Source organism: Anomaloglossus baeobatrachus, chromosome 2 (assembly GCF_048569485.1).
Source record: "Anomaloglossus baeobatrachus isolate aAnoBae1 chromosome 2, aAnoBae1.hap1, whole genome shotgun sequence".
Classification (NCBI taxonomy): domain Eukaryota; kingdom Metazoa; phylum Chordata; class Amphibia; order Anura; family Aromobatidae; genus Anomaloglossus; species Anomaloglossus baeobatrachus.
The window spans coordinates 478,104,417-478,131,546 of NC_134354.1; the positions used below are offsets into that span (position 1 = coordinate 478,104,417).

The 27,130-nt window shown below is 44.5% G+C and overlaps 1 protein-coding gene across 2 annotated transcripts in view; it reads right to left on the reverse strand.

The window, feature by feature from the left end:
• The window catches only part of CRACDL (CRACD like), a 221,705-nt gene that overhangs the window by 49,459 nt on the left and 145,116 nt on the right, over positions 1-27,130 (reverse strand). For both annotated transcript variants that reach the window (XM_075334243.1, XM_075334244.1), the window contains exons 3-7: positions 19,751-19,919; positions 12,238-12,373; positions 5,436-5,585; positions 3,309-3,380; positions 424-648 (exon numbers count right to left, since the gene is read on the reverse strand). In XM_075334243.1, the coding sequence (XP_075190358.1) occupies positions 424-648; positions 3,309-3,380; positions 5,436-5,585; positions 12,238-12,373; positions 19,751-19,919 (752 nt within the window). The remainder of the gene's footprint in view (positions 1-423; positions 649-3,308; positions 3,381-5,435; positions 5,586-12,237; positions 12,374-19,750; positions 19,920-27,130) is intronic.

The window sequence follows — 27,130 nt, forward strand, 5'->3', positions numbered from 1 at the left end:
TTAGCCAATAGAAGGTATCAACCACTGAGAACTTCAGTTCTTTTAAACAATTTTTTGGATCTGAATGGACATTTTCATGAGGCTTGTCCTCTCTGCTGGTAAGAAGAAATCTCCTTTCGCTGGATGAGTAACATGCCAACTTTGATGGCAAATTGATCAATTAAGATCAATCAAAATCTATAGTCTTTTTCCTTAATAACCATGCCAATTATCATTGAGCAGAGAGCACAGTTAGAGCTGCCAGAAGATAAAGTTGAACTATAATTTGTAAAGGGAATCATACAATGATTTAGGAAAACCTGCACTTGCAGGGGGTTGGACCTGATGGCCCTTGAGGTCCCTTCCAACTCTACCATTCTATGACACTACATCAATGATTAACAACACATGAGCATTGTACAACATAGAAGATTACAACATTACCACAGATGGTCTTCTAGTCTTGCTTAACCTTTGATTTCTAGGCTTCACTGAAAGCCTATGTCTAGCAGCAGAATTGTCCAGGAAAGTAGAATATTGAGCAGGAGTATTGAAATCCGCTGACGGTGAGAGGTTGGTGCTGTCTCTTTTCTCATGATACTTTTTCTGAGATTCTCTAAGCTCATTTTCATCTGGAGATAGAGGTCTTGAAGATGTTTCTGATGAGATCTAAAATGGTACCAGGAGAATTTATTTAGAACTTGGATAATTATCACATTACATTTTTAGACTATAAGACATACTTTTTAGCAAGTTAACATCTTGCTAAAAAGGGTGTGCCTCTTATAGTTCAGTGCCAGACGTCCCCTGACTGCTTCTTTAAAGGGAATGTTTCATCCCTACCCCCATTTTTTTTATAAAAATGAAAACAGTTCTTTTTTTTTTCAAGTTAGAGAATATGGACAATTAAAAGTAACGTTTCCATATTTTCCAATTTTAGCAGCTTTGCCTAAAAATGCTAACAAATGGTAAGTAGCATTACGAGAGCTGTAAAAGTGGGCAGTAGCTATGGATGTCACTCCTCCACCTTTGTTTAGGAAAGGAGGTGGGTGGAATAACGTTTGGAATCACAGTGTAACACCATATTGTTAATGACTGCACCGTGATAGAAATGTGTGCACAGCGGATGGTAAGTAGTCCTGGTGGTGAAAAGTGCTACGCTACAAAAACATGGTGCCTAGCTCCCTCATCAAGCTCTTCAAAAAAGGTGCTAGACTGCTCTACACGGTAATGACCATTTGCATCTCTTGACTGCTCTTGCCAGCTATTGTTGAGAATAACTTTGTTGAGCTAGTATAATCAATGACTTGAAAGCATTTTACCAAAATAAAACAACCTAAACTGATAATGCTTGTACGCGTAGGAGCACAACAGCCCCTTAGTACTGGGCCCTCGATGGCTTTCTGTGCAGCCCTCTCCTTTCTGACAACCATGCCTAGAAGATAAAGCTGTATTTTCCATGATAAGGAGTAGAGCAGTGTCAGGTAGAACCGTAGGGATGGGTAACAATTAGCGATCAATGTCATCATCTAGGTAAGGAGAAGATGGGATGGAAGAAGTGGCCATGCATGAGTGCTGCCATAATCAATGTAGTTTTTAGAAGAACTCCCATGGAGAATGATGAATCCAAGGTCTCTTCCCTTGTGGACAGTGAATAGAAGAGTAGAGGACGTATAACTGTACCACTCCCGTAGCAGCAGCCGAACCGCTCGGATCCGGAGCCGCGGTGGCTCGAGGGGTCTCCGGATCCGTGGGGTCCGCGCGGACACTCGAATTAAAAAGGGACAATGTACAGGGTTTTTTTTGGAAAGTTCGTGACGCAACCCATGGTGCGTGGTAATGTGAGGGACCACCGCTGCTGTTGAGAAGCCTGGTGACGATGATGTGGCAGCCTGATGTTTAACCCCTCCGTGGGTAGGGGGTTTGTGTCCCGGGGCCCGTTGACGATAGGATGGTGTTTGGATGCCGTTGGGGATAAGAACAGGGGTTTCCAATGTACTCACTCAGTCCCGGAATAACTACATCCACGACTTCTAAACCAGAATTCTGAGCGCCACTGCAGTCTGTGGGGAGCACGCCTGGATCCGTGCCCTTGTTGTTGCTGTTAGCCTGTGGCCCTGTCCTTGCCACTTAGTCTTTGTTGGACCCATTGGTATGAAACTCTCCGGGTCCCGCTCACCCGTATGGCTAACGGAGTGAGCTTGCTCTCAGGGTTCACGTGTAGGATTTCTTTGGACTGTAGTGGGAAAGTCCTATCCCATCGGTGCGCTAGTACCCCAATTTTGGAGCGGGTTGGGGATAACACTTGAAGTCTTCACCCCCGTCGGGTAAATTACCGGAGACGCGTGAAGCTACTTTCCGGCTTGGGGTCCACGTACCCCGTTGTGCCCTGGCCCCTGCCCGGTGATAGCTCAAGGCTGCCGGCCGCCCTCCTCGGCAGTCTGTGCCCCTTGACACTGTCCCCTGCGACCGGGGTTCCAGCTTCTACCAGGTCCAAACCAACATTTGCCACCTAGTATACAGGAGCTCTCCTCCGTGGCCTCTCCTCACGAGAGCCACCTCAACACCTCCTCTCCTTCCACTCTCCACTGCTCAACTCCACTTGCTCAACTCCACTAGCTCAACTGTCACTTTCCTCACTTTTCCCTCACCAACCACCCAAGTGGGCGGCCCTATTCCCTTCAGGCCCCAATGGTGTGTCAGGTAGGTTAAAGTGGGAAGTGTTCCTAGGATTTTGATTGGCTAAGCTGTTAGCAACACCAAAGGACCAGGATCCGTAACCAAGGAGGGTGGATACTGTGCAGAATGGCAGATTGCACAATACCCTGTGACGACCTGATAGGCCAGGGCGTCACAAAACCTCCTAATACGTGTGTGTCCTAAAGTCGAATTAGCACCTATTAGATATATATGTTGTGATGATTATTATGTTTTATTGTTGCACATGGGGTTTGTCCAACCTAAGCATATGGTCTTTGAACCAAAAATGTTGAGCGCCCCTGTTCTAGAGAGAGAAGATTTTGTGCATCTTCTTGGTGCATTGACCAGATACAAATGAGAAAAGTGGGACCTGCTTTATCTTAATGGTGGTGGGTAGAAGAACAATGAAGAATTGTATTTTGCTTCTTCTGTTTTATGTGAATAGCTAATGTTTTAGATGTATATATTACATCTGCTCTAGACAAAAGTAAATCCAAATACATAATCTTCAACCAGCAGTTATCTTTTGGACAAGTTGCTCCTTTTTAATGGAGATGGAGCAATGTAAACAAATGGCTGATCTGTTGCTCTGGTGTCAGAGTTTAGTCTCTTCTTGGGAGATACACTACCTGCTCGTCTTCCTCGCTGCCTGTTCCTGCTAAACTCAGTGCGCTGTGATGATGTCTATGGATGTCAGAAAACTGGAATAATATAAACATGGAAAAATATTAGTAAAATACTTAACCAGCAGTTAGTAATTTTAGATAACTTCATAAGTGTGATAAAAAATATTACAATTTCAATATCACTGACTATAAACATCAGTTGCGGTCCTTTCTGGAAGGGAGGAGGAAGGAGGGGTCGTCACTCCTTCCCGATACTACCCACTCCGTTTAAAAGATTATTTCTTCAGGATTCACCACCCTCCCATCTGATCTCACTGATATATAGTTATCTTAATCAGCAACTTAACCTCCCAGATCCTGATTTTGTCCAGGCTTGGGAAAAGGAGCTGGGAATCACTAACTCAAAGGAGGATAAACAAAAAGCCTTCCTCTTCACTCACAAAATGTCGGAGGCAAGGTATGCCCAGGAATCAAAATTCCAAGATTCTGGCGCGGTGTTATCTGTGACCTACTAAAATTCACAAATTATTCCCTGTAAATGTTAACACCTGACTATTGGACACTGCACCGTCCTGCTTTACCTCTTCTTTTTTTATTTTTACTTATTTATTTAATTATTTAAAAAAAAAAAAGCTCTTTTTTTTTGCCTGTGACCCATTTTGCCACTTTTTTGTGAAAAAAAGTTGCAAGTTTTGCAATATGGAACAAAAACAGTGCCAAACCGACACTTTCCTTTCTGAGGGGGCGGTTCGTTCAGTGTCACAGTGACGTCACAGCGGCGTCACTAAGCGGCCGCCCAATAGAAAAGGAGGGGAGGAGATGAGCGGCCGGAACATGCCGCCCACCTCCTTCCTTCCTCCTTTTCCGGTGGACGCAGGTAAGGAGCTGTTTGTCGTTCCTGCGGTGTCACACATAGCGATGTGTGCTGCCGCAGGAACGACAAACAACATCGTTACTGCAGCAGCAACGATAATTGGGAAGAGGGGGGCATGTCACCGATGAGCAATTTTGATTGTTTTTGCGACGATTCAAAATCGCTCATAGGTGTCACACACAACGACAATGCTAAAGCTTTAGCGATCTCGTAGCGTGTAAAGCCACCTTAACTGTCATATATGAAAACATTCTGGGGGAAAATTAAGCAAAAATTCACTTTGTTTTTTAAGTTTTAAAATTCACATTTGATTAGTCTAAAACATCTTGAAAAGATGTAGAAATCAGAAAACTAACTAAACAGACAACTTAAAAAAGGAGAAAATTGTCGAAGAATTTGGTGCAAAGCTAAGTCACTATGAATGATATTCAAGCAAACTAACTGACAAAAATGCAATGATGAATGGCGCCCTATGTCATTCTATCAATAAGTCCTATGGCTTTCTGCATCCATTGCTTCATCATGGGCATGAATTATACCAAATATTAGATAACTAAAAAATTATTTAGGGTAATTCGACCAGAGGGAATGAAATTTTAAGAAAGTTTCAAACTAGTCTATTTTTTTTATTAACAAATGAACAGATGACAGAGAAAAAACTGTCATTGGGTGCGGAAGAAAATAACAGCATTTTTATTTTCTGTAGAGTTCATCTGTCAGGGTACTACATTACATCACATAGATACATTATCTATTATCTAGTGTCTGTGGATTACAAAGGCCCTTAAGTAACCAGGCTGGGGAAGAAAGGCACGTGTGATTCAGCATAATGGATAATGCATTGCTGTTATGCTACGCACTGTAGTAGATAACCGCAAGGCTCAGCTATTCCATTACTATGGAAAACAGTGGAATCATTTCTAATACAGATGATGAGAAATATATACATCAGAGTGCATCACATTATTCTTGCACACACATGCATAGATTTGCTCAGTATGAACTCTTATTGTGTGGACATTAACTACCCAATCCCTCGTGATGCTATACTGTGTAATGTCCACACAATGTCCTGCTTTATTCTCGGTGTCTGCAGCATTGCCAGCATGAGACAGTCCAGATCATGCAGAAAGGGACTGGAACTAAATGGTTCTCAAGTGTACACTGGAGGTCATAGATACTGCTGCCAATGTGTGTATCCTGTACCATTTATATAATAATAATAATAATAATAATAATAATAATAATATACTTGCCCTTGTTTTAACAGCCTCATGCATAAGTGACATTTCGGGGGGGCTGCGTGGTAGACCATCATCTTCAGAACTAGTTCCAGCATCATCAGATCGTTTGCTGAGGAACCCAATAGGAGGTGGTCCAACTTTGATATTGCCTTGGACTTTCAACTGAAATTGAGGAATTTAGGTGTTTTTGTTACTTAAGCGACAATATAGAAATACGCAATACGCAGTGTAGGTTCAAAACACATAGCAACTTCCTAACACTTCCTTATTATAGATATTATGTATAATACTGTGTAATGGTACGTGTCAGCTGTGGTAGCCTGTAATCTATCTTTGAAGCAGGAGAGACAGGTTGTCCTAGAAAACCATGTGTGAATATGGGCATAAAGGCAAGCAGTGTAGCATATCACTTATAGGAGTTCTTTCCCACATAAACCCTAAATGACGGCCCTTTAAGAGCCCTGCCTCAACGCTTGCAAACCCAATACACTGGCCGGTGATGTCGGGTCTGGGGATGTCACAGGTGGCCCTGCCCGGCTTCGTGGCCCAGAGGTGTACAATAAAAAGGGGATGCGGGTGATGGGATGGAGTGGATGAGGGTAGTAGTGGATGAAGGTGAGGAGGATTGTCTTGTGACGCCACCTGCGGTACATGGCCAGAAATTAGCCGCCGCTGCTCTCGCTGTCCTCCGGGGTGGATGGTTGTAGCATCAAAGATGGTTCTGCTCCCCAGAGGTGGAGCGGGCCTCAGCGAGGATGATGGGGATGGCAGTCTATGGTGGTGTGCTGGGGGGGCAGGCCTGAGGACGCCAACAGTAACTGGACAACACAGGCTGGTAGTTTCTTTTACCTTTTACTGGTCTGTGATTACAGTCCCAAGTTACAGTGGTCCGGTCAGCCTAGTAGCAGTGGGGGATCTCTCCTTGCCAGGTGAGTTGGAGGCCTTCTTGAGTGCGCACTGTGTATAGGTCGCTGTGGCCTGAAGCAGCACAGCGTCACTCTTCTTAGATGCAATTTGCCTTGCCCCTTGTGGCGGGCAGCGCAAGCCAGATGCAGGGCCCGCTTGTATTTCTGCGTCCCCGGGCTCTATGGTGCTACTTCGCTTTGAGAGTCTCTAGTGAAGCAGGAGATGTAAAATCTCCTGCTGTCCGGGTTTCACTGCTGGGCTGTTAGCACCCAACAGTCAAGGACCCCAGTGTCCTGATTCTTGCGCTCGGTCCTGGAAAGCTTGCACTCAGCTCTCTTACAGCAACCGTTCTCTTTGCTTGCCTCTCGTGTTCTGAGGTTCCTGTTCATGTTTCCCTGTTTAACCCCTCCCCAGCCCTGAATGCACAGGGAAGTTCATCCCAACCAGGACTTGAGCTCCCCCTTCTGGCTTGAGTTAGGAAGTGTTGTGTGTGTTTATACCTGACATGGAGATTTCCCCACTGCTTCAAGGCATAGCATTGCTCCCCCGGTGAGGATAACAACACCATTGTGGCTCCCATGACCACTTGGGTGCCACAACTGCAATACACAAATGGCCATTAAAGCAGGGGTACGGCATCTAAAATGTATTTTTCAAACGGGTATACGTAGGAATCATGGGGTCCCATAGCAGAACTTCTACTTGCCCCCCTCACTCACATAAATAAATATTTGGCTGGGTCACATAAGAACTTATTTTTCTCTTATTAAAGCCTGTAGATTGACCTTTTAATGCACCCATAAAATGTGATGGCAACAAAAGTGCCCCACCTACATTGTATGCTATCCCCTCAGTGAATTCCTCTACAGTACCCTCCACATGCAGTATGATGACCTTACTGTACCCCCATCAACTACACCAGCAAAATATGATGACCCCAACATAGTATGTCCATCATAGTGTGGAACACACTACGATTAATGAATATATGAAATATTGCTATAATTGTTAAAAACGCAAGGTGCTTAGTGATTTTTGATCAAAGAATGCAAAAGCATTCCAACCACGTTCAGGTGTACCTTTTAATATGGATGGTCCCTGTAGTCTAGGGACCATCCATAATAAAAAGTACACCTTGGAATGGTGGCGGTGGAGATAGAAGCAGAGTACCAGTGGTGCAAATCTCCCACGTTGTCTATCAACATGGATGCAGGAGGAGGCGTTGATGTAAAAAACTAGTAGGTAACTGGAGCTCCTGGTGATGTCCTGGTGACGTTTTTAAGGATACCATTTTGGGCTAGATATAATTTTTTATTTGAGTCTTATTGCATTTTATTGCAATGCTGCAATGCTTAAAAAAACTGTAATTCTGGTGTTTTGATTTTCTGTCTCATTAAGCAATTAACTGATTGATTAATTGATTTTCTATTATGATAAAATAAAACTTTTACAAACACAGCGATACCAAATATGTGAATTTTTTAATTGATTTTACTTTTTTTTAATAGGGAAAAAAGGGGTTATTTTAACTTTTGTATTTTTTCCATATTTTTTACAACTTTTACATTTTTTTTACTGTATTTGTTAGTGCCCTCAGGGTATTTGAAACTAAGCTCATCGGATCGCTTGTGCTATGCACTGAGAAAATCACTGTCTCTTATGAACTCTAGCCATGGGCTGGCAGATCCCCAGCTGTCATGGCAAGCCACCAGCGACTCGCAATCACATCCCAGGCACGCTGATGGGATCATGGAATGATGCAATCCCATAATGGATTGTGTTAAATCCCGCTCTGAAAGATCGATAATGGCATAATTTCATTTATCAAGTTTACAGCTGTGGGCAGAGCTCAGCTGTTAGAGGCGGCTGATGGTTGAATAATTCAGCCATCATCTGCTGGGAAAGATTCGGGCTTGGGTTGTCAGCCTGCATCAAAATCAGGGACCCGACATAAGACGTAATTTTACGTCATATGTCGTGAAGGGTTAATAGTTTTGATTTTCTCATATAGGCCAAAGGGGCTTTTGGTGCCTCTAGGCTCCAGGGCCTGGGTGCAACTATAGGTACAATTCTCCACCTCTGAATAACGTAGCTGCATCGTTAATAAAGATATAAGTATGTACACTGTGTGCAGAATTATTAGGCAAATGAGTATTTTGATCACATGACACTTTTTATACATGTTGTCCTACTCCAAGCTGTATAGGCTTGAGAGCCATCTACCAATTAAGCAAATCAGGTGATGTGCATCTCTGTAATGAGGAGGGGTGTGGTGTAATGACAACACCCTATATAAGATGTGCTGAATTATTAGGCAACTTCCTTTCCTTTGGCAAAATGGGTCAGAAGAGAGATTTGACGGGCTCTGAAAAGTCCAAAATTGTGAGATGTCTTGCAGAGGGATGCAGTAGTCTTGAAATTGCCAAACTTTTGAAGCGTGATCACCAAACAATCAAGCGTTTCATGGCAAATAGCCAACAGGGTCGCAAGAAGCGTGTTGGGCAAAAAATGCGCAAAATAATTGCCCGTGAATTGAGGAAAATAATTTTGAAGCTGCCAAGATGCCATTTGCCACCAGTTTGGCCATATTTCAGAGCTGCAACGTTACTGGATTATCAAAAAGCAGAAGGTGTGCCATACTGAGGGACATGGCCAAGGTAAGGAAGGCTGAAAAACAACCACCTTTAGACAAAAAACATAAGCTAAAATGCCAAGACTGGGCAAAGAAATAGCTTAAGACTGATTTTTCAAAGGTTTTATGGACTGATAAAATAAGAGTGACTCTTGATGGGTCAGATGGATGGGAAAGAGGCTGGATCAGTAAAGGGCAAAGAGCTCCACTCCGACTCAGACTCCAGCAAGGTGGAAGTGGGGTACTGGTATGGGCTGGTATCATCAAAGATGAACTTGTGGGACCTTTTCGGGTTGAGGATGGAGTGAAACTTAACTCCCAGACCTACTGCCAGTTTCTGGAAGACAACGTCTTCAAGCAGTGGTACAGGAAGAAGTTGGGATCATTCAAGAAAAACATGATTTTCATGCAGGATAATGCTCCATCACATGCATCCAACTACTCCACAGCGTGGTTGACCAGTAAAGGTCTGAGGCCCCGTGCGCACTGGAAAACGGAATTTTCTTAAGAAAATTCCGCAGGGTCTGAAAGATTACTGCACCCGCGGTAAAAAAAAACGCGGCAAACCGCACCCGAAAACTGCATGCGGTTTGCCGCGGTTTTACTGCGGTATTGTTCGCGGTATTGCAACGGTTTTTCCGCGTGCGGGTTGGCACATGTGCTTTAATGCATTCCATGCAATAAAGCACATTGAGAAAAAAAAAAAAGGTAATTTCCTTCTGAGATAGAGAGTAGATAGATAAATAGACAGATAGAGGAATAGATAGATAGACAGATAGAAGGATAGATAGAGGGATAGATAGATAGAGTCCCTGTGAGCACACGCTGTATTTCTCCTGAGCGGTAATGTGAGTTCACATTACCGGCCGTGGGAAATGTCCTGTGGTTACCTCTGCAGGCTCGTTGCGAGGCTGCATTCAGCAGCGTGTAAGGCTATGTGCGCACGTTGCGTACTAGCCCTGCAGAAATTTCTGCAGCGATCTGAAGAGCACACGTGCGCTTCAAATCGCTGCAGAAAATGTCCGTTGAAAAAAAAAATAAAAGCCGATTCCATGCGCTCTGCCTGCAGCTCCTGCCATAGACAGAGCAGGAGCTGCCGGCAAAGCGCATGGAAGAAGTGACATGTCACTTCTTGAACGCAGCGCTTCGGGCAGCAGCCGAAGCGCTGCGCTCTAAGATGCCACGTGCGCACGGCCCCTGCACAATCTCCATAGATTATGCAGGGGACGCAGGATGCATGCAGTTACGCTGCGCTACAAAGCGCAGCGTAACTGCATGAATTACGCACACGTGCGCACATAGCTTCACTCACTTCTGGATGCAAGCAGCGCAAGACGTGGATTGCGCTGGAGCTGTGGATTACGCCAGAGCTGTGTGTTTCGGGGGGGGTTAATAAACGGGTGAAAGAGGAGGCTTTTTGTGTTTTATTTAAAATAAAGGATTTTTCGGTGTGTGTGTGTTTATTCACTTTACTTACGGGTTGATCATGTCAGCTGTCACATAGACGCTGCCATGATCAAGCCTGGAGTTAATGGTGGTGATGCGCTGCCATTAACTCGTTATTACCTGGATAGCCACCGCATCACAGCATCTTGAAGAGCCGGGGACACTCCGGGACTGTCACATAATGCATGCGACAGTCCCGGGGCAGCTGCGGCTGATATTCTCGGCTGCAGGAGGAAGGGGGACATTAACCCTACCCCCCGTCCTCCCCAGCCTGAGAATACCGGGCCGCCGCTGTGTGTTTACCTCGGCTGGAAGGTAAAAATACGGAGGGGCCCACGTGTTTTTTTTTCTATATTTCCGTTTGATTTGTATGTGTATTCTATATGTCTGTGTGTGAGTGATGTATCTGTGTTCTATGTCTGTGTCTGTGATGTGTGTGTGTCTGCTCCGCTTCCTCTTCCTGTAATGACATCACTTCCCTGTGGGATTTCACGATAACATTGCAGTCAATGGAGTGAAATCCCGCAGGGACCTGCGGAAAAGAAATACATGCAATTGTTTTTGCTGCGGGAATCCCGCAGCAAAACATGCAGCTGTCAAATTCCGCATAGTGCGTCCAGCATTTTTTTTTCCCATAGGTTTTGCTGGTGAATCACTGCAGAGATGTTATGAACATTTTCTGCAGTGAAACATGCAGCAAAACCGCAGGAAATCCGCGGGAAAAAATGGTAAGTGCGCACAGGGCCTAAAAGATGAAAAAATAATGACATGGTCCCCTTGTTCATCTAATCTGAACCCCATAGAGAACCTGTGGTCCCTCATAAAATGTGAGATCTACAGGGAGGGAAAACAGTACACCTCTCGGAACAGTATCTGGGAGGCTGTGGTGGCTGCTGCATGGAATGTTGATCGTAAACAGATCAAGCAACTGACAGAATCTATGGATGGTAGGCTGTTGAGTGTCATCATAAAGAAAGGTGGCTATATTGGTCACTAATTTTTTGGGTTTTGTTTTTGCATGTCAGAAATGTTTATTTCTAAATTTTGTGCAGTTATATTGGTTTACCTGGTGAAAAATAAACAAGTGAGATGGAAATATATTTGCTTGTTAATAAGTTGCCTAATAATTCTGCACAGTAATAGTTACCTGCACAAACAGATATCCTCCTAAGATAGCCAAATCTAAAAAAAAAACACTCCAACTTGAAAAAATATTAAGGTTTGATATTTATGAGTCTTTTGGGTTGATTGAGAACATAGTTGTTGATCAATAATAAAAAAAATCCTCTAAAATACAACTTGCCTAATAATTCTTCACACGGTGTAGAAATGAAAGGTACTAAGAAAATTACCAGCTAAATAAAATATATATAGGAACGTGACATAAATAATAGGCTCCATAAAGTAGGAATTCTAAATAAGGAGAGTTACAGAAATGGAAAAGTAAAAGCAGTAAATCACTCGCGTTCCGGTAGGAATCAATGGCAAATCTAATTTAGGGAGCTAAGTACTTTGTAGCATGTACTTAGATAAGTTCCCTCTGACAGCTCAGAGGTGGCAGTGCAAAGCACTTAAGATTAAAGAGGTCAACAGGATTGTTTTGTTACTTTATATACATTACACGAGGAAACCAACCCCCCTGCTTTAATCCTTAATGTGATGTAAATGTTTCTGCTCTAAGGAGATAGAACTTCTTAAATTTGTGATATTACGAAAATGAATTTCTTCCAGTTTACCATTGATTGGCAGGCTTTAGAAAACCTCTCCATGAACTAGTTATATAAAGTTATTCATCCTGATGCCCAGATGGTGATATCTTCCATGCAATACCTGCAGGGCTTTGATGTGGTCGGACACACTCTCTTGAGAGAAGACGCGCATTGGTCGGGCCGTCTCTTGTGCAATCTCTGGGATGAAGATGCTATCATGTGACACGGCTCTGCTTCCCAGCACGCCAGCTGTGGCCCTAAAATGACAAGTCACATTACAAACACAGAGTTCACCATGGAAATGCGCAGCAGAGGATGCTGCAAAGATCTGTATAGCATTTAATGTGGAAAAATCCACAATGTAATTCCCCAATCTCTAAAACATTTCTTGCTCGCTTCAGTCATTGATGTAATGACGCAACCCAACTACTAACAAAAATACCCTGGTGATAGGCATGACAGGATTCTGATGAGGGACTGTTTCTCTATGCATATGATGAGAATATCTATGACAACACTCAGTGAAAGCGTAAAATGGCCATAAATCAGGAGAAGCAAATGAGAAGACACTTGGGAGGTCTCCACCACACACAACCCAATTTAAGGGACAGTTCATACTGGCAACTAGTTTGATCAAGAAAGATAAGTTGTGTCTAACCAACATGTGTTTCTGTGAGGAGGTAAGTGTAAATCTGGATATTGGTAATGCAGCTGATATGATTTATTTAGACTTTGCAATGGCATTTCACACTGTACCAAATTATAGCCTTATAGAAAGGGTACTGTCACACTAAACGAAGTAGCAGCGATTCCGACCATGATACGACCTGGTCAGGATCGCTGGTACGTCGCTACAGGGTCACTAGTGAGCTGTTTAACAGTCAGATCTTCCCAACGACGTAGCAACGATATGGCGGTCGCTGGAACCCTGTCACATAGCACGATTCAAATGTTGATTACTAACATAGGCGTGCATCTACATAACCTTTTCCGTGCCCCCTCTGCTCCGATTTGGTGGTCGTAACTGCGTTGTGACTGTGCGTCCTTGCCTTTAGAGAAGGCAACATGATAGTGCTTCCATTCTTCTCCATCCTTGTCCATCCTACAGTCCCGATGCAGAATGGACTGTATTACGATCTGCTGCTACACACGGTCTGGGACAAGTGAATTCAGCCCTCTGAAATGTACTGCATTCTACAAGCCAGAGCAGAGGATAATCGGAACAGAGAGGGCACGTAAAACAACGAAGATGCTCGCTTACGTGAGTCGCGAACGAGGTCGTTGCGTAAGGTGTCAAACACACCGATGCGTGCTGCCCTGCGGGAGCCCGACGACCAAAAAATGAACCAGAACCGTGTGTAACGATCAGCGATTTCACAGCAGGGGCCAGGTCGCTGCTTAGTGTCACACACAGCGAGATTGCTGATGAGGTCACTGGTACGTCACAAAACCTGTGACTCAGCAGCGATCTTGCTAGCGATCTCGCTATGTGAGAAGTACTCCTAAAGCTCCAGAAGCAAGGACTAGGGAAAACTATATGCAACTGGGTAAGGAATTGGCTAAAACACAGGATACATAGTCATAAATGATACAGTGCTGGCCAAAAGTATTGGCACCCCTGCAATTCTGTCAGATAATACTCAGTTTCTTCTTGAAAATGGTTGCAATCACAAATTCTTTGGCATTATTAACTTCATTTAATTTGTCTTCAATGAAAAAAAATTAAAAAAAATTGTCATAAAGCCAAATTGGATATAATTCCACACCAAACATAAAAAAGGGGGTGGACAAAAGTATTGGCACTGTTTGAAAAATCATGTGATGCTTCTCTAATTTGTGTAATGAACAGCACCTGTAACTTACCTGTGGCACCTAACAGGTGTTGGCAATAACTAAATCACACTTGCAGCCAGTTGACATGGATTAAAGTTGACTCAACCTCTGTCCTGTGTCCTTGTGTGTACAACATTGAGCATGGAGAAAAGAAAGAAGACCAAAGAATTGTCTGAGGACTTGAGAATCCTAATTGTGAGGAAGCATGAGCAATCTCAAGGCTACAAGTCCATCTCCAAAGACCTGAAAGTTCCTGTGTCTACGGTGCTCAGTGTCATCAAGAAGTTTAAAGCCCATGGCACTGTGGCTAACCTCCGTAGCTGTGGAAGGAAAAGAAAAATTGACGAGAGATTTCAACGCAAGATTGTGCGGATGGTGGATAAAGAACCTCGACTAATATCCAAACAAGTTCAAGCTGCCCTGCAGTCCGAGGGTACAACAGTGTTAACCCGTACTATTCGTCGGCGTCTGAATGAAAAGGAACTGTATGGTAGGATACCTAGGAAGACCCCACTTCTTACCCCGAGACATAAAAAAAGCCAGGCTGGAGTTTGCCAAAACTTACCTAAGAAAGCCTAAAACGTTTTGGAAGAATGTTCTCTGGTCAGATGAGAAAAAAGTAGAGCTTTTTGGGAAAAGCCATCAACATAGAGTTTACAGGAAAAAAAAAAGAGGCATTCAAATAAAAGAACACGGTCCCTACAGTAAAACATGGCAGAGGTTCCCTGATGTTTTGGGGTTGCTTTGCTGCCACTGGCACTGGACTGCTTGACCGTGTGCATGGCATTATGAAGTCTGAAGACTACCAACAAATTTTGCAGCAGAATGTAGGGCCCAGTGTGAGAAAGCTGGGTCTCCCTCACAGGTCATGGGTCTTCCAGCAGGACAATGACCCAAAACACACTTCAAAAAGCACTAGAAAATGGTTTGAGAGAAAGCACTGGAGACCACTAAAGTGGCCAGCAATGAGTCCAGACCTGAATCCCATAGAACACCTGTGGAGAGATCTCAAAATGGCAGTTTGGAGAAGGCACCCTTCAAATCTCAGGGACCTGGAGCAGTTTGCCAAAGAAGAATGGTCTAAAAATCCAGGAGAGCATTGTAAGAAACTCATTCAAGGTTACCGGAAGCGGTTGTTCGCTGTTATTTTGGCTAAAGGTTGTGCAACCAAGTATTAGTCTAAGGGCGGCTTTGCACGTTGCGACATTGCACGTGCGATGTCGATGGGGTCAAATCGAAAGTGACGCACATCCGGCGTCGCAGTCGATATCGCAACATGTAAAACCTTTTTGATACGATGAACGAGCGCAAAAGCATCGTTATCGTATCATCGCTGCAGCCTCCGACATTTCCATAATACCGGTGCAGCGACAGGTGCGATGTTGTTCCTCGCTCCTGCGGCAGCACACATCGCTGTGTGTGAAGCCGCAGGAGCGAGGAACTTCACCTTACCTGCCGCCGGCTGCAATGAGAAGGACGGAGGTGGGCGGGATGTTTACATCCTACTCATCTCCGCCCCTCCACTTCAATTGGCCGCCTGCCGTGTGACGTCGCTGTGACGCCGCACGACCCGCCCCCTTAGGAAGGAGGCGGGTCGCCGGCCAGAGGGACGTCGCACGGCAGGTATGTGCGTGTAAAGCTGCCGTAGCGATAATAATCGCTACGGCAGCTTTCACTAGATATTGCACGTGCGACGGTGGCGGGACTATCGCTGCAGCATCGGTAACACATTGTTACTGATGTCGCAGCGTGCAAAGCCCGCCTAAGGGTGCCAATACTTTTGTCTGGCCTATTTTTGGAGTTTTATGTGAAATGATCAATGATTTGATTTTTGTTTCATTCTCTTTTGTGTTTTTTCCATTGCAAGCAAAATAAATTAAGTTAATAATACCAAAGAATTTGTGATTGCAATCATTTTCAAGAAGAAACTGCTTAATATCTGACCGAATTGCAGGGGTGCCAATACTTTTGGCCAGCACTGTATATTCTCTAAATGGGCTATAGTTAGCAGTGGGCATGAAGTGACTGTGCTAGGACTGATTCTTTTTAATATCTCTATTAAGAGTGAGCAAACCTGTTGATGTTCGGATTCACCAGGTTTGGACAGACTTTAGTTAAAAGTTTGGTTGGGGACCTGGACTTTATCCCTGACCCCAAACCTCATATAGGTTAATGCGGACAAAAACTTTGGTGTTGTAAAATGGTTATAAAATGGCCGTAGTAAAAGCTAAGGGTCTGCAAAAGAAACCAAAATGGAGCTAAGAGCAGGACATTTCCCCTGCAAACAAGTGTGGGTAGGGAATACATTTTTAAAAAATGATGTGGGGAATCCACAACATTTTTGTTATTTATTTATCCCTATCCACATTTGTTAGTGGGGCAATTGTCCTGCTTTTACCCCCATTTTTCTTCTTTTTGATTGATGAGCATCGTGGGACATTACACCACTGGATTACGTTATTATTAATCATTAAATTGGTGAACGAGGTAGTGTAAGAGAGTCTTTATTCACCATTGGATTACATCGAAACGTTGAGGATTTAATTTGACTTAATAAATTGGTGAACAAGGGAGTGTAGGGGAGTCTTTATTCAAATAAACTATTATGTGTGTGTTTTACCTGTACACTTACCAGGTTAGTAATAGGGGTGTTTGATAGACGCCTCTCCATTACTAACCTCTGGGATTGATGCTAGCTGTCAACTCACAACTGACATAAACTCCAAAGGCATTACCCCGATTGCCACCACAGCAGGGCAATTGGGAAGAGCCAAGCAAAGTGCCAGAATTTGTACATCTGTGGCGCCCCTGACCTGGTCAGGCATCACAGAGTACTACACCCATGCTGGCACAGTGCTTTCAGGTAATTCCAAAGGCCGGAATAGGGTGTGTACTCACAGACACATAGCAACCAGGTCTCCCACACCTTAGAGGGGACACTTGGGCAGACCCAAGAGGGGGCTTTCCTTCACATCTCACTTAGGGGTGTAGGGGAGGGGCTGGAAGCTAAGGTGGCAGCGACTGTAAGGAAAGTAGGAGGAGCTAGCCAGTCTGGTAGCAGAAGGTGCAAAAAGAGGGTTGCTGAAGGAAAGACGTGCGCTGACACGCTAGTCAGACCCTGCACGTGTAGTAGCCGTTAGCGGGGGAGAACGGTTACCAGCAAGTCGGTCAGAAAGACGCTGAGGAAGTCAGCTGGTCGAGTACGGAGAATCCTGGTGACTAGGCACGCACGGGGAACAGGTCCCTAGAGTAGACGTCCATTTATTGATCTGCTAAACCTGCCGGTGGGGGGAACCACAAGTCCCACACCAACCAACTAGAGTCCGAGCCTCAGCAGCAACGAGGGGGCTCATAAGGGGGATCAAGCCTAGAGCCATCTCCCTTGGTCCACGCTGCCGGCAAACGGGCCGAAAAGGGGAGAAAAGGCAGTAGCGACTTCCCTGGATGAATCCCACAGTACTTCAAGTCAGGGGTTATCCGAAACAAGAAGTACTAGGTTGGCGAACTAACGGTTACCCTTAGACTGGCCTAAAGGATACCTGGTTCCTCCCGGTTTATCTCAGCATCGCCCGGGTCCCTCACAGAACATCTGAAAGTGAGTAAAGAACAGTTGAAAGATATCTTGGACTGAGACTGAGTTATTGTGGGACCTGTTGTTCCACGCACCCGAGCCCCTTGGGCCAGCCTCACTCACGTGAGGCCACACCATCCGACTGCAGACTCCATCAGCCCCAGACGCTCGTTAAACCTGCAGTGGCGGTCACCCATAACCCTTACTGCAAACCGTGAGTGGCGTCATGACTCCCATGTAAATAAACCTGACATACCTGTGGCCAGAGATACCAAGTGGAGACCCTGCGGCGTCCCTGAAGGTGGAGTGGTGTCCCTGGGGTGACCACTGCAGGTGGGCGACACATATCTACTAATGGATGCACCACTTCTGGGGAAGCCGCGGACTGTAATTGTAGGCTGGGAAGGGACAAATAACTATGGGCCTTCCCAGCCAGATAATATATGCTCCCAGCTATCTGCTTTACCTTGGCTAATTATCAAAAATAGGGAGGACCCCAAGCTGTTTTTTTAATTAATAAAATAATTTAAAAAAATGGCGTGGGGTCCCTCCCCACTATTTTTGATAACCTACAAGGCAAAGCAGACAGCTGAGAACTGCAGTCCACAACTGGCTGGTTTATCTGTGCTGCTTATCAAAAATAGGGCCACCCATGACATTTTCTTTTATTTACTTGTTCACAGCAGAGTACAGGTACCTTCCTCATGCCAAAAATCTTGTTGATTGGCTGCGCTGCTGCCTTTCAACAAACTTTATTCAGCCTCTGACCAGCACTCGAACTCTGAACACAGACTTCCGTGAAAAGTCCGTGTACGAGTTTAAGCACCGGACATAGATGTCCAGTACGAACTCTGAACTTTACAGTTCGGGTTCGCTCATCCCTACTCTTTATTAATGAACTTGTGGTTGGGATTAAGAGTAAAGTGTCAGTCATTGCTGATGACACCAAACTATGTGGAATTTTCAAAACTAACATTGATAGCACAATATTATAACCTGATGTGAATAAGAGGTCTGAATGGGCTAAGTATGTCACACAGCAGCTGCAAAAGCAAACAAGATTTTAGGGTTTATAAAAAGCGATAAAAATCTGTGATCCTGACATATTGCCTCTATAAATCACTTGTAAGGCCACATTTACTGAAGAATAAGGGATCCAGTTTTGCAGTGTACACTTTAAACGGGATACTTGAAAGTAAAGCCTGCTTTACATGTTACGATTCTGCATACGATATCGTATGCGATCGTAACCGCCCCCATCGTATGTGCGGCACGTTCAATTTTGTTGAATGTGCCGCACAAACGATTAACCCCCGTCACACGTACTTACCCGTCCATACGACCTCAATGTGGGCGGCAAATGTCCACTTCCTGGAGTGGGAGGGACGTTCGGCGTCACATCGACGTCACGCGGCAGCCGGCCAATAGAAGCGGGGGGCGGAGATGAGCGGGACATAAGTATCCCGCCCACCTCCTTCCTTCCGCGTTGCTGGCCGGGAGCCGCAGGACGCAGGTAAGATCTATTCATCATTCCCGGGGTGTCACACACTGCGATGTGTGCTACCCCGGGTACGATGAACCACCTGAAGTTCAATTCATGAGGAATGAACGACGTGCGTGCGATGAACGTTTTACCGTTCATTCGCAATCACACGTAGCTGTTACACACTGCAATGTACCTTACGATGCCGGATGTGCGTCACTTACGACGTGACCCCGCCGACACATCGTAAGATATATTGTAGTGTGCAAAGCGGGCTTTAGAGTCAGTTCAAAGGAGGGCAACTAAATTATTACAAGGGATAGAAGGCCTCTCATATCATGACAGGTTGGAAAAGTCAGACTTGTGTTACTTAGAAAAAAAAGACGTCTCATGGGAGATATCATTTATATGCATAAATACATGTGTGATCAATACAAAAAATAACTAATTTCTTCCAGTGTTTCATGGAGCACACAGTGTTTCATGGAGGTCACAACTCAACACAAGTCTATGAGAGCCTTGTTCTGGCTCCCATAGAGTTGAATTGAATGCTTGTGACGTAAACAGAATACTGCAGCGTTTCTTCAGTATTCAAATATTACATTTTTCACACAGGAATTTAAAACTAAACTTCAAATTAAATAATGTGATAAATAGAAGTGGCAGATTATGCTAAAATGTAAACAAGGTATACAAACAGAAACACTTGACATATATGCATTTATAACATACTGTAGTATAACTTACTCCAACTCTTCCTCAGAGTCATAATCGGCACGTAAAGGGTCTGGGACTGTGACATCGCTGGCTGACTGACTCTGCTTGAGACCACTTGAGCTTATTGATGGTAAAGGTTCTTTCCTTTTCTTTTTTCCAAATAATTTCTTGAAAGATTTGAATTTAAATTTCTTTTTAGCTAAAAGAAAAATACAAATATAAATTCTGAATCTCCTTAGGTAAATCAAATTTTTTTTTTAATGCGCAAGGTCACATACTAAAAACAAAATTATATGCCATCTTTGTATATTAAGGGACTAGCACAATTATTAAATAATAGATTGTGTTCTATCTTGCACTTTCCCTAGAGCCAGTCTTTATTGAATACGTAAAAACAAATAATCAAAATATTCCGTAGATGTCACCATGAGTAATAACATGCAAGTCAAAAAAAAACCAATAAGAACCTCCAGAGATTCAAATGAAAGGGATAGTGACAGATTAATGATATAAAATATAAGTTTTTATTTATTTTTAACATTAAAAATATCGAGTGCAGAAAAAATAATAAAAAACATAAGTACTGGACCGGATCAAATTCCCAATTATTAGCCGCAGATTAAAAGGTTTTTTAAAGTGCCGAGTGCAGTGACCAGATGGTAAAGGTTTATATATATCCTAGATATAGATGTGATTAAAGGTCGTCCCCAAACTTAACAAGTGCCAAAAATATATGAATAAGCCCAAATTATATAAATCATTACAGGGGTTCAATACCTTAGGATGGTCACAAGTCCTGAATACCGCTGTACCTCGACGCGCGTTTCAAGCTTTGTTTTCCTCAGGGGGCGCTTTATTGAATACATGTAGGTATTTAATAACAGCTTTAAGGCTATGTGCACACGTTGCTTTTTTTTCAGCACGGAAAAAAACGCACCCTCTGGCAGAGGGGAGAATTGTAAACAATGCTTTTTGAGAAAAACGCATCGAAAACGCATGCGTTTTTCATGCGTTTTTCATGCGTTTTTTTAGGTGCGTTTTTTAAGACTTGTCAGTGTTAATAAAGTTGGTTGAACACAGACCTTTGGAAAAAAAAAACCTGTGATGTAATTTCCTTCTCCACATTCTGTTTGGATAAATGGGAGGGCTTGGAATGGAAGGAGCACCATTTGAATTTTGGAAAAGTTGAAATAAACTTCGCGCACCATGTCACATTAGCAGGGCCCCTTGGGTACCTATACGTCAGAAAACCCCCACAAGTGACCCCATTTTGGAATCTGCACCCCTCAAGGATTATATTCAGGAGTATATTAAGCATTTTGAATCCACAGCTACTTCACCCAAAATGTTGCTGTAGCAACAATATTCTCACTTTTAGGCTATGTGGCCGTGATCCAGCGACACGGCGTCTAGTACACAGTGTCAGCCTTCCTGCAGAGATGTGAGTGTTGTCCACGGGAGAACGCAGCTGCCCATGCCCACGATTTGGGTTCAGGCTGCTGTGGACTTTAGCTCTATTCTACCTGCAGAGAACACTCTTGTCTCCGCAGCATAAATTGACATGCTGAGGCTCGGGAAGCTGCGCCACCGGTCAGTTTATGCTGCGGAGAAAAGAAGCACAGTGGGCATGGGATCTCCAAAAATCCTTCCACTGTGCTTCTACTGCACAACGCAGCGTTATGGACGCAGGGAAAACACTCAGCGTCCAAACCACTGCAAAACCTGATTGTGGGCACACAGCCAAAAAAGCGTCAATGGATGAATGGATGTCAAATATATATAACGTCCCACCCCCGCCTGCATATTCTAAGCTGGCACCTTTAGTACCTTTCATGTGGCACTAAAGGGTGCCTAGCTTAGTACTTATCCCAAAAAAAAAATGGCGTGGGGTCCCCCCTATTTTTGATAGCCAGTCAGGGTAAAGCAGACAGTTGTAGCCTGCAAACCACAGCTGGCAGCTTCATCTTGTCTGGTGATCAATTTGGAGGGCTCCCCAGGCTTTTTTTTAATTTATAAATAAAGAATTAAAAAAAAAAATAACGTGGGGTCCCCCCAAATTAGATCACCAACCAAGGTGAAGCTAACAGCTGGGGTCTGGTATTCTCAGGGTGGGAAGAGCCATGGTTATTGGACTCTTCCCAGCATAAACATAGCAGGCCACAGCCGCCCCAGAAGTGGCGCATCCAGTAGATGCGCCAATCCTGGCGCTTCGCCCCAACTCATCCCGCGCCCTGGTGCGTTGGCAAACGGGGTAATAAATGGGGTTGATACCAGATGTGTAATGTCACCTGGCATCAAGCCCAGCAATTAGTGATGTCACGGCGTCTATCAGATACCAGACATAACTAATTGACAGTAAACAAAAGCAAAAAAAAATGACAAAAAAATTTTTATTAGAAAAAACACTCCCCAAATCATTCCCTCGTTCACCAATTTAATAAAAAAATTTGAAAAAAAAATGGGTCCGCAGAAATCCATTTGGACGTCCCACGTCGGCTCTGGACCTTCTAGAATATGGGGGCACGTTCAGGGAACATATCCCCCATTTTCTAGGAGGGCAGACCCTCCATTTGAGGAGAGTGGGTGCCAAAAATCTGCACCCACTCTCCCCGGGTCTGCAGAGTGCCGAGCAGCAGCCAGCGTCTCTGAACACAGTGCTGGCTGTCAGCTGCTCTGCTCATGTGACCGCACTGACCGGCGTCTGCTGTGAAGGAGGAGGGGGCCGCGGGGGATCAGCGCTGCGACCGGACAGGTAAGGGGGAATACCGGGGGGAATAGGGGGTGACCTGGCAGGGCCTGGGGGGCATTTTTCTGTCGCATGTCTCAAGGCACATGCGACAGAAATCATAGGAGTAGGTTGCGGCCGGTGCGCTGCTGTGCGCGCAGCCATGTTGGATTTTCGGGAGGGTGGTCGGGGGTCGGGGCGGGCACTTTGGCGACACCGGGGGCTTTCCAGGACTTTGCCAGGAAGTGAGGTCAACAGGAAACCTCTTGACCTCACTTCCAGGTAAATGCCTGCGTTCTGGCATGCCGACAAAGCCCGCGGACCGCAACAAAAAAGCAGCTCACTGCGGTGTAGCTGCGTTCTGACCCACATCATTGATTCAATGAGGGAGAGAATGCAGCCACACCACACAAAAGTGACATGCTGCTTTTCTTTCCGCACCGATTTTTGGCATCCAAAACACTGCGTTTAGAAATGCAGCGTGTGCACTGATTTTTCGGCTTTCTCATACACTTTGCTGGGAAAGCTGAACGCATGCAATTTGCCACTGAAATGCTGCGGTTCTAAACGCAGCGTTTCCGCGGTAAAAAACGCAACGTGTGCACACAGCCTAAAGCAGAGTTGTCATAAGGTTTCACAACACAAACTGTATACATTCTTTGAGGGAATCTATCAGGAGGATTTCACACCCCAAATTATTTATGTAAGGATGCCTATGCATCTCTTTCAAATAAACCAACAAAATCTTTACATGTCAAGTTCACTCCTCCATTACTGAGAAATAAGTGTTTGAATGCAAATGAGGTTGTAGATCTCTGTCACTCCAGCTCTATTTCCAGTGCTGCCTCATCCTGTTTAATTGCTCCTATCCCTGAAAACACACAGTAAAGAAGCCATCAGTCTAGCAGGTGGAAGTGCTGCTGAGTGGGTAATAGAGCTGAAGTGACAGAGGCTTCATATGTGCAATAGCATTTCAGCCTCTTTTGCATATCAATTCAAACGCTGATTTCTCAAGAACAGAGGAACAGACTTGTCATGGAAAGGTATTGCTGGCCTTGCCTTTGAAAGAGCTACATGTGCATAGAAATAGTTTAGGGTGAGAAATGGGTTTGGAATGGGCAGCACAAAGACAGATTCAAGAGAGGTTCCATTTGAAATTCTCAGACCAAGATGTACTTACTTTGAAAAGCCATGTCAGAAAGACTTTCCTTGAGACTGATTGGGACAACCAACTCTACCACTGGATCACCCACCATAAGCCTTCCCATATTATCTAAAGCGGGATTTACACGCTACGATATATCTAACGAGATGTCGGCGGGGTCACGTCGTAAGTGACGCATATCCGGCCTCGTTAGTGATATCGTAGCGTGTGACAGCTATGAACGAGCAGAAATACTCACCTTCTCGTTCATCGCTAACACGTCGCTCATTTTCTAAAAATCGCACGTCCTGTTGTTCATCGTACCCGGGGCAGCACACATCGCTCCGTGTGACACCCTGGGAACGATGACCTGCAGCTTACCTGCATCCCGCCGCCAATGCTGAAGGAAGGAGGTGGGTGGGATGTTACGTCCCGCTCATCTCCGCCCCTCCGGTTCTATTGGCCGGCCGCTATGTGACATCGCTGTGACGCCGAACGTACCTCTCCCTTCAGCAAGTGGATGTTCGCCACCCACAGCGAGGTCGTTTGGAAGGTAAGTACGTGTGACGGGGGGTTACAGCATTGTGCGACACGGGCAAGAAATTGCCCTTGCCGCACAAACGATAGGGGCAGGTGCGATCGTAAATGCGATCGCACGAGAAATTGCAACGTGTAAAGCAGCCTTTACTGATTTAAATGTTGGGTTGTGAGCACCTGACCAGATGTCTACATCTACCTTCTCATATGATGATATAATAACTAGCTCTATACTGTCGCAAGCTAACGCCACAAATTTCCACCATATTTCAAAAGATAATTGAAATCTCAGGACTGAGAACCTGAGCATAGATTACTTATTTCATATGAATTACAATATTCCACTCTTGGTGATTATCAGAAATTACGAAGGACACAATGGGTCTTCCGAATGAATTTATCACCTACCATTTTCTCATAAAACAAGGAGTTTTGCAGAAATGTTGAAAGTATTATCACAAAACCCTAATTTTATCTCATTCTGTTTAATATCAAATTTCTCCATCCGGTGATGAGAGAAAAAGTAGGCTCAACTGAGAATGAAGAAAAAACAAAAAAGCTAGCACTAAATGTGCACTACAGCACTAAAAATTCCAACTGTACTTATAAATATGAGATTTTTGGCAAAAAATTGCAATTTCTTGAGCCAGTCACCAGTCACCAATTGCCAAAATCTATAATAAGTACAGTTGGAATTTTTAGTGCTGTAGTGCACATTTAGTGCTGGCTTTTTTGTTGTTTTCTTCATTGAATTGGTCGGTGGTTGACCCCCACCTTGCTATGCACCCCAATTTGGGATGTATTCCACCTGTCTAGATTTTGGCGATTGGTGACTGTTCACATTCAGTCATCAGGCCCTGTCCACAGGCTATTTACTTCATGCAGCATTTGCTTGGACCTGTCCCGCCCACAGCCATGACTCAGTCATGGGTACGGGATTGAAATAGACCAGGTGAGTGCTGCTAAGAGCAGTTCTACTATTTATATGTGAGGCCGTTTGGCACATTTTATAAAAATATTTTAGTGTTGTTACTGTCCCAACAGAGATTTGCCGTGAAGTGGCGGGGTGGCTCAAGAAATTGCAATTTTTTGCCAAAAATCTCATATTTATAATAAGTACAGTTGGAATTTTTAGTGCTGTAATGCACATTTAGTGCTAGCTTTTTTGTTTTTTCTTCATTGAATTGGTCGGTGGTTGACCCCCACCTTGCTTTGCACCCCAATTTGGGATGTATTCCACCTGTCTTGATTTTGGCGATTGGTGACTGTTCACATTCAGTCATCAGGCCCTGTCCACAGGCTATTTACTTCATGCAGCATTTGCTTGGACCTGTCCCGCCCACAGTCATGATTCAGTCATGGGTACGGGATTGAAATAGACCAGGTGAGTGCTGCTAAGAGCAGTTCTACTATTCATATGTGAGGCCGTTTGGCACATTTTATAAAAAATTTTAGTGTTAGGACTGCCCCAACAGAGATTTGCCGTGGAGTGGCGGGGTGGCTCAAGAAATTGCAATTTTTTGCCAAAAATCTCATATTTATAATAAGTACAATTGGAATTTTTAAATGATACTGTAGATCAGACAACGTGATCTACTGCAACTAAACACACATTCCAATAGGCCAGACACTGCAGATCCACTAATACAGGTGACACTGACACATTCCAAGTTAGGGACACTAACGTTATAATGAACATTTCTTTAAAATACTAATCAGCTTGAATATATACTCCTCCAGAAGGGTTTATCATTTTGCTCAAGAGGGTAACTCACTGCCTCACTTTTAGAGGGAGAATTGAAACACTTTTATCATAGTTTATTCTCTGTCTCAAATACCATCTACTCACCAGGAATCTGTGTCTGACCCAATCTAGTTTTTCTCCCTCTGGATTAGAGGTCAAGACCCCATAAAAACTGTCAGCAGGTTTTATCTATGTAATCTGAGGGCAGCATGAGGTAGGGGCTAAGACACTGATTTCAGGCATGTGTCAATTATTAGGCTGCGTGCTGTTGTTTCAATACAATGAGTGTTTCCTCAGTAGGAAATGAACACTGCTAGACTTGGTCCCCATGGCATCCTGGTCCAATCCTGCCACCAGGACTGATAGGCAGCTTGATCTGTAAATTGTATGTTCACTGTAAGCTGCTGACCAGGGTTGTGGGCTGGTTAATTTTCTGAGTTCTGCTACATCTATATATAAAAATTCTGATTGTGCCACAACTGCTGTAAACCAAGTGACACATTATTGGAATCAAGGTCTCTTTTCCAACATTATATTGCTCTCACATGAGGTAGCAAAAACCTGTGACTGATTCCATTTAAGTTTCTGAACTTGGGACATTTCCATTTTACTTTATTTTTAGTTTTACTGTAATATGAGTGTGATGCCCTGGACCCCAGGGGTCACAGTACACTAACAACATACACCCCCCCCTCCCCCGGCCAGGTACACCAGTCAAACAAAATCCTTGTTGCCTCCCTCCAGGGTCTGATGTCCACACCAGGTGGGCGGAGCCAGGCGGTTGGCCCCACACACCGAGGAGTACACAGGCCTGGAGGCGGGAAAAAGTCAGTTAGTTGAGGAGTTGGTTGAGGGGAGAGTTGAAGTTGAGAGGTGGAAGTGAGAGGAGCAAAGACTGTACGTGTCTAGGTTGGAGCCCAGGCACGATCAGCAAGGTCGGCAGATGGTGGTGGCCGTCTGCAGGAGTTGGTGGAGGTCAGCGGAACCGTAGGACTGGAGTCGGGCGGTGGCTCGCCGGTACCGAACCGGGGAGCAGATTGAAGCCAAGCACCAAGGCAGGGTACTCAGACCCCGACTAGGCTAGGAGCCGCCGTAAAGGTCAAATTCTCTGATTGCGGTCTGGACCTCAGGGGTTCATTCCCAACCAAGTCCCGTGAGAAGGCAACAGCCCAACCCGTCCAGATAAGAGCCACCGCCAAGGGCCAGAGATCCAAGGGCCAGCGCCTGCGGGCAAAATGGGCTCTCCCGACACGTACACGC